Source organism: Leuresthes tenuis, unplaced genomic scaffold, assembly GCF_036924035.1.
Source record: "Leuresthes tenuis unplaced genomic scaffold, fLeuTen1.0.hap1 SCAF_17, whole genome shotgun sequence".
NCBI classification, from domain to species: Eukaryota; Metazoa; Chordata; class Actinopteri; order Atheriniformes; family Atherinopsidae; genus Leuresthes; species Leuresthes tenuis.
The window spans coordinates 15,981,349-15,989,715 of record NW_027325371.1 but is presented as its reverse complement, the minus strand read 5'-3'; the positions used below and the strand labels follow the sequence as shown (position 1 = coordinate 15,989,715).

Here is an 8,367-nt window from a genome sequence, read left to right as displayed (position 1 = left end):
TGTTTCAAAATAAAACTGCTTCAATGCGCCATGGCGCCACATACATGAACCTCTACTGGGGGGATGGAAGCCTCTCTGCCTCTCTTCCTAAAGCATATTCCTTTATTAAGAGTTTTTACGATGATGGTGGGCAATGCTGTCTTAACACTCTGATTCCAAACCCTTAGATGCTCAACTTGGTTGAGATCTACTGGCCGCAAAGGCAAAAACTTACCGTTCACATCAATTTCATAGTGAGACGTTTCATAACCTCCTCAAGCACCAGACTCTTCCATTGTCACCCAGGAAGAGACTGTCCTCATCACGATAACATCTGCACTGATTTGCAGTGATCAAAAAGGCATCACAGAACCATTAATGACAGGATAGAGAGTTCAAGATTTTCATTTGACTTGTTAAACTTGTGTTTGAGTGATGTTCATTTTATTGGACACCAGTCATTGCTGAATAATAAGAACGCTCAACTTTTCAGTGCGGCCGAATCGAGCCTCAGTTCATCTGGACTAAACCAAATGAATGCCTTTTGTTGTTGTAGGAAACTCATGATGAAACATCTCTGGACTTTTACACACACCAAGGACTACTGGTCATGATTTTATCAACTCTACTGTTTTGATTGTTTGTTTAATGTTTTTTTTTTGTGACTTTATTTCCTGTGTCCCTCACCTTAGGGGAAAGGGAACGCTCACTGATATGAAATGTTTTCAAATATTTCTTAAAGCATATCAGAAAAACCCAAGTCTTGAATCTAAATGTCCAAACAATAAAGAAAACGGCTTGTTCAATATCCAAAGTATACATTTAATAAATGATAATCGTCTAAAACCCAAGTCCATGTGAATAATACCATGAACGTGACATTAGATTCCCTTTTGGTAAGTAAGGTCTGGTCCATGTCCGTTTACCTAACTAAGGTTTATTTTGGAGGTTTATAACCGGAAGTTTGGCATTTTTTCCCATAGTGGCCAGCTTGAGCCAAATTTGCATCAATACTTACCAGAATCCGATCATAATGACCATAAACTCTACAAAAATTCAACAAAAATACCTCAGTAGAGACAGGCAGTTGTAACTGTATTTGCCCACATTGTTACACAGCCTCATGAATAGACTTCTTTAAAGCTACAAATGAACAGGCTGCACAGAAGTACTTTCAGTTCTGTTTTTATGCCTCACAGAATATGCATCGTGGGATACATTCCCAAATTTCCCAGTTGGTCAAATTCGCTTCCCTAACATTTACATCCTGAGTCAGTTTTTTGTATGCTGATGACAGGCTGTTTGTGACATTGAGTGACATCATGCACAACTCAGCTCATATAAACAAAAGCTTTACTCAGTAGTTTTAGTATATCAGCAAAAAAAGAGACTAATATTCATTTCTAAATGCAACAAAAAAGGGGGCTTACCTCCCCGGTTTTTCCCCCTGGCAGATCATATGATCAGTATGAGGCAGAATTCAGTTGCCTGTGGTCAGACTCACCAGTCAACAAACTTCATTAATGCTTTTCACCTGGTCAAAATAAGAGAATTCGTGCCTGCATGTTTGACCTAGTCACCACAAAATGTATGAAGAAGACCAGATCAGTGTGTGGATTTGAAAGTGGCCCTTTAAAGGGACTCATGTCTGCTATGTAGTTCATCTCATACTAACTACTTTAATATAAACAGGTACTGATTAAATGAGGAGGAGCATTACGGCCTGGAAAAACCGGACAGACAGAGTATAATTTACAGAAAGAAACCTTTGGAAGAGGGAAGCAGTTGTGAGCAAACATCTCCCTCTTGAACTTTCTCTCAGGGTAGCTTGGGCTATTGTTTGTGAAGGAGAGGTTATGAATGGAGAGGAAAAAGTGGCTAATGAAGCAGAACAACTGCCCACATAAAGGACACGCAGCTCCCACGCCAAGCGCATCATCCTTTCCCCCATTTTTTTTTACACAAATCATTCCAACTAACATGCAAGACTTTTTTATCTAACCTGTAGTCATATACTGTTTTCTGTGGGGTTTAGATGTACTTTTTCACGTGATGGCGGCAGATAAAAACGTTTTGTTTTGCATCTCACACGTCGGTTTTCTTCAGAGGGACAAAGAACACAGAAGCGGCCCACAACAGATGACTGGAATGACAAACAACGACACTGCGGTGGACTTGTAACTGGCTTTGCCAAGTTTTCTTTCATTATTATTTGCTGACATCAAAAAGGTTCACTTTAGTCATCTCTCAGGTAGTGAAACACAAGGATGGAAGCGTCAAAGTCAAACAGAAATCAAGAACACAACAAAGAACGTAGCTTTAACCGAGATTAGCACAATGAGTGGCTTCATACCAGCTGGAGGTAATTCTGCTGTTTCTGACTGATGATTCCTTTCTGCCACAAATGAGTCAAGATTTTCATCATCAGGGCAGCATAAAAGCAATAAAAACTTCTTGATCTTTTGGTGTGAGGTTGGTAAGTAAACTAAACATCACATCCATCAAAGCTTGAAGCTTTCCTAATCACCAAGAACTACTGGCAACACCAGTTGGCTGGTGAAACACTGATGCAGGACCTTGTGTAGCAGAATAAAGTTTACCCAGTGGCAGAGGGTGGCCATTTTGTCTGGAGTAAAAGGAAGAAAGCTGCTTGTGCAGAGCGCTGCCTTAGGGCAAAGCCGCACAAAAGCAGCAGTGTCAGAGACTCGAGAATTAGCTTCAAATCTGGAGCAGACAGGACTCAGATTGTATGTCAAATGGAGACTAATCCAGAAAACAATTAACCAATGCGTGCATGGGGCCCCGAGTTTGCAGAAAACTACATAAATAAAAAGCCCCGGATGCTTTATTTACAACCATATATGGCTTTTAATAAGGATGTCAGTTGATTTAGTGTCTCTGTGTTTTGGGTGTGTGAACAAAACCATCCAACACTAGATGCAAAACAACAGTTTTATTGCAATACACAGGATTTCTTTCTTCTGCTGCACTCATTGCCTGCCAGGCACGTCAACACAGAGAGGGGGGGGGGCAGGCCGGCACCAGAATACCATCAATGTGCTTTCGTGATGTGGGTGAAAAGGTGATCGTCGATGAGCCCACCTGGACTCAGGTAAGCTGCGAGCATGTCCAGAGTTCACTTGTCTTCAGCCGTTTTAATTTAAAACATAATCAGAGGCCAACCCCTAGCAATAAAGGCATTTTCTCAGATAAAGCAAGCAGTGAGGACAAAGCAGAAAAGTACCTGCACAATACATTCACATAAAAATCAAAATGGAATTTCTTTGAGGAAGCAGAAACATTTGGAAACTTATCTTTGTCTCATTTCTTGAGAATTTTTTTTTGGCATCCTAAGAGATTGTGCTCCGACAGCAAATAGATTGTTGTGCACATTTTGATTTAGGAACAATTGGTCAAAAGGCAAAAGAGATGAAAACTGCTAAGCTGATAAAGGCTTTAGATCATACAGTCACACATTGTCAAATTTCGCCCAAACAGATTCGATGCGCTTATCTAAAGAACAATCTGGCAGCACAAAAATATGTCCAAACTCACGGAAATATTTCACACACACAACGTTGGCGAGATGATCCGCCTCACCCCTCTGACTCGATGCAAACATCGTTTAAAACGAGCAGCCTGAAGTCTGAGCAACGTTTGCTGCACCACATCATTCAAATATAGGTCACTTTAAAGCTGAAAAAACACTTTACCGCTAGTTCCAACATAGAAACCATTCCTTTAATTCAAACAGGTTTTATGAAATTATAAAATTATGAAAAAAACGTGCCTCCCTCCAGCTTACATTTAGACATGCCTAAAACGCAGTGACGGCGATAACAGAACAGCGTTACAGTCAAAGTGATTAGATAACAGCTTGCCAGTCGATGTACTCGTTGATTGCGTCATTGCAGGTCTCAATAGTAATAGTGATACAAAGAATCAGAGCTGGGGAAGAGTCGGGGAAGGAGATGAAAGTGCAAGAAGTTAAAGACAAAAACCAGGAACCTGATGTGAACAACAAAAATTAGTGGGCCGACTTTAGGTGTATTGTACAGGTCACATAAGCGTCAGAAGGGGAGTGAAGGAATGAGAGAAGATTAACAGGGGAGCAGGAGAGGAGTGAACAGACACAAACGTTTGTGGGAGAAGTGGTGTGTTCAGCTGGTCAGTAGAATACCACACTAGACTTTCCTCCTGGGGGATTGAGGACCCTGTTGTGAGAGCGAGGCTTGGGTCCCAGGTGAGGCTCGTGGTTCTTCAGACCTGTCTCATCAGGACTTGAAGGTGGTTCAGGCTGCGGAGGGTCTGCCACAGCGGCAGGCTCTGCCTTGGCTGGCATAGGAGCCGGAGGCGCAGTTTCTTCCTTCACTTCTGGCTGGCTGACTTTGGCTTCGGGTGCTTTAGGAGCTTCAGGGGCTTTAGGAGCTTTAGGAGCTTCAGGAGGGGATAAAACAAAGATGTAGCACCTTTTCACGTGTGATGTACAGAGGACACATTTTGAGACGACGATTCAAGTTGGAAAAAAAAAAAAAAGTAGATTTGATGGATAAAACATTTGACTTCATCTCTATAGAATTATTGAGGCTGTATTAAAAAAATAAATAAATAGCATTCAAGTTCACTTCATATCTTATAAGCAGTAGGTGAAATGAGGAAAAAGCTTTGTATTCCTGAGAAGATAAAAATAACTGAGCCTTTTCTTCAGCTTGCTTCATGGTGTATTAATTCTAATTCCCTACTACACAAAGCTACTGTTAGTGTGACAGAAGCCCAATAGCCTGAAAAACTGACAACATAAGGTTGTATACGCTGCAGTGCGATTAAAATAAGATCTCAGTGCAAAACTCAAGCAGCAATATTGGGTCATTTATACTCTAAACCTTTAGCCCATGCTTCAAGTGGTCAACAGAGAGATGCACTTGATTCAGACATTTCTATCTGGAGTCCCATGAGCAAGATTATTTCAAAGATTTATTATAATTCACAAAATTCATTTTAGAATTACTGACTTCACTTACCTGGTGACTCGGGTTCAGGTCCCACACCAAGATTGTCCTGTAAAAGAAAAAGAAAGAAAATCACAAGATGTTTCATATGATCAGAGCTGCTTAAAGCTCTAAATATAAAGCAATTCAAATTCTGTAACAGCGCTGTGAAAGTACAGAAAAGCTAACAAAATGTCTGCCATAGGATGGTAGCTTCTGTTAGGTCACATTATCAGGACATAGAATAGTTTCGGGTCACAAGTACAACATTTTCAATTTCTGAGATGAGGAAATGATAAAATATGGCTGACACTGAATGTCAGTGGTCTGTCCATAAAGACCTTTCCAACTGAACCAAGGCACATGCAAATGCAGCTGAGGGCTCCACACCTGGACAAACGGTCACATCAGAAACCACGTTTTGAATCTGACATGATGACATTCATGCAAATGCATTATCATTGAGCTACTTTAGTGTCCCTGTAACCGTCTGCAGAAACTAATGTGGTTGAAATGACCTGGCTACAGCGCTGTTGCTCTCTTTGCCTTCACTCTTTCTAATCAGCACAGTGTACTCATGTTACAATGATGCAATGTACAGAAGTGTAGCCGTTACCATAGCTCGGTCTATAGCTGATTAGATAAAAAATAAAAATACACAGCGACGAGGGGAAGAGGCTGATTGAGTAGTAGTGAGAGCGATGAAGAGAGTTCAGGCTGCAGGGCGAGTGCAGCTGCAAACAAGGGGAGACCAGTGTAACACGGAATCCTGTGACTGACCACACAGCATCAGTGGATGTGGTTAAGACATAGGCAACTCTCAGCTTAACACGGTGTCAACACAGTTTAGGGTTGAAACTTTCAAGTTGCATAATAACCGTAAGATACTCTAAACCTGACAGAGACAGGGCGTCAACGGAGTTACTGAGGTCCTGAACACATAAATAAGAACAGAAAAGTAGAATTTTATTCTGCTATTAATGTACAATTTGAATATGAAAATGCTCAACTAATAAAGTATCGCATGCTAGTGTGACCAACAAAGTAGGCTAATCTAGGGCCCTATTACTACCGACATTTTCCAAAAATATCAAAAAGATTCAGTGGCTTCCACGATGATGAGAAGACAATGAATACATTTCTAATTTAGTGTCAACTAGTCCTTTAAAAGGCTCTTTAGCTGATCTGTTTATCATAGCAGCTGACAATTTAAGGGCAGAAAATTCACTGATGTAAACCAAATGTTAAAATGTAAAGTGAGGTGCACGACCTACCTTTGGCTTATTTGGGTGGCTTCGGCATGAGCTTTGGACAGGTGCACTCTCTGCAGCCCCAAATATGTTGCTGCTTGGGCCACCTGGAGGCATCGGTTTCTGTGGCTGGGCCGCAGGTTCCGGCTCACCAAAAATTCCGCTACTCTTCCCGCCTGCACAAAGTTTTTACCGAGACATGTTTAGGTTTCGCAGCAGTGACGGTGGTTAGATGACACTGCCCTCTATAATTATACAGAAACAACCCAGTCAACCCTCTCTAAGATATGTTCTCATCAGCTGAGCTCCTGGTGAATAAGCAAATGAGTGTCATATACTGAACACAATCAGGAGACACAGCTATTCAAGGACCGTCTCAGAGAGGCTATGAGGACATTTTTGCCGATAAGGCAGCATGATCTAACAGTTTTTGTCTAAAACCGCAGAGATCCCTTTTCTACAGTAGACTGGCTGGCTCTGTCAGACACTTACTAAAATCTGTAGGTGGATTGTGTGCAAGCAGAAAGAAGACAGAGTATTCATACTGGAATTATCACATTAAAGTAACAATTTCCACACCCTGGACACTTGCCAAATGCTTTGAGTGGTCAGGCTCTGCACATTCATAGGACCTGATAAATGGGTCTGACCTGGTGGATTGGAGCGTCTGGATATGGTCTGGGGCTCGTCTGGTGGAGCAAAAACTTTGGAGGCCATCTTATTAGCTCTTCTTGATGGTGCAGAATCCTCTTCATAGCCACCAAACAGATTACTGGAGCCACCACCAGGAGGCTGCAACACTCTGCAGGACAAAATGAAACAAAGACCTTTAATGGATCTTATCCCATTTAGACATACAAGTGTCGCTTTGCAAAAGATAAATATGTGATCGGTAGAGCCTTTTAAATTCAGTTTCTATTTCTTAATTTTAAAGTTAGTGTTCAGCATATGTGGAATGGTCCACAATCAACCTCTAAAAAAAAAAAAAATCTGCAGCAGCCAGTATATACGTCTCAAAACGTCAAGGATTGTAGTGCTATCACATCATGTCATGTTTTTGCACTCTGGCAACCAAATGTTTTCAAGTAGAAAACATTGGTTAACCTGGCTATAAATATGTGCAAGTGTAACAAACAGCAAACGCAGCCAAATAACAGGTTATCTGATTATATACCCGGGAATGGCGCCATACGTCTGAAAAGGGTCGTTTGCTAGGTTGACGCCTTTCTATCTTTCATTAGGAGTCGAATATATACGTGTCGCCGGCCTTTGAGTGAAAGTGACCCCAGAGCTGAAGCCTTCGAGAGAAACATTTAACCCCATGTAATAAGAACAATGTGACTACAACGACGTTACAGGCGAATACAAAGACAAGCAGCCTGAAGAGCATTCCCCACTTCCGCAGGCGCAGCAGACAACGCCTGGTCTGCTAGCTTGAAAGCTATCTTGACTCTTAAGTTTGCTAAAGGACCACTTAAGCCAGTGTGCGTTGAGTTAAACGACCACAAAGGACTTTAAGAACACGGTTTACTCAAAAAAAGCACTGTATATGATACTTAGGTTTGAAGATACTGCCAGAAAACACCACTCTGACTATGTTAACCTACATTCTGATATACTAACTGACCGAACGTTTGCATACAATCGAAATAACGCATTCTGGGCTATTTCTTTCAGATAAACAAGTCACAGGACCATACTCTTCACCTGGAACTTGGTTTTGAGCCACTGCCCAACCCTTGAAACATGTTCGTCGAAGTCATAATGGTTTTGTTTAGAACCGTCAAGTTTCCGAAGACAACTTCGTCGGTTTGCCACCTAAGCGACCAGCAAGTTCCCCCTGCCTGCCTGCGCGTGCCTAACAGAACTCCGTAAGAATTTCAGACCACCCAACGGTGACACAGAGGAATATTATTGGTCCACGGCCAAGGCCTGTGATGAGGTGCGCTCGTTTAATTTCACCGTGAGACACGACCAGAAACATTAGATTAAAAGTGGTTGGTTGTGTCGAAGTCTTTCATTGTTTACACCAGAGCAGATGCTGTTACATCTGAAAAATACATTTACTGTCCAGCGTTAAGGACAGCACTCACATTGTCCTTTAATAAATGGGGAGGAACCCCGCCCCGCCGGTATATCAAGCATCTTCC

At 41.7% G+C, this 8,367-nt stretch overlaps 1 protein-coding gene across 1 annotated transcript; it reads right to left on the bottom strand.

Moving 5' to 3' along the window:
- Positions 1 to 2,917: 2,917 nt before the first annotated feature.
- Positions 2,918 to 8,103, bottom strand: jpt2 (Jupiter microtubule associated homolog 2). The gene is made up of 5 exons (XM_072368571.1): positions 7,925 to 8,103; positions 6,868 to 7,019; positions 6,242 to 6,393; positions 5,001 to 5,037; positions 2,918 to 4,416 (listed from the first exon to the last, which is right to left on the bottom strand). The coding sequence occupies exons 1-5, from the start codon at positions 7,978 to 7,980 to the stop codon at positions 4,148 to 4,150; spliced, it is 666 nt and encodes a 221-aa protein (XP_072224672.1). The 5' UTR covers positions 7,981 to 8,103; the 3' UTR covers positions 2,918 to 4,147.
- Between the last annotated feature and the right edge of the window lie 264 nt (positions 8,104 to 8,367).

What these genes read in the sequence shown, in the direction of transcription:
- jpt2 (XM_072368571.1), bottom strand. Translation starts at nt 7,980, where the DNA reads ATGACTTCGACGAACATGTTTCAAGGGTTGGGCAGTGGCTCAAAACCA. An exon ending in GGCTCAAAACCAAGTTCCAG is followed by an intron (nt 7,020 to 7,924) that starts GTGAAGAGTATG and finishes TTTGTCCTGCAG; the next exon opens with AGTGTTGCAGCCTCCTGGTG. An exon ending in CAGACGCTCCAATCCACCAG is followed by an intron (nt 6,394 to 6,867) that starts GTCAGACCCATT and finishes AACTTTGTGCAG; the next exon opens with GCGGGAAGAGTAGCGGAATT.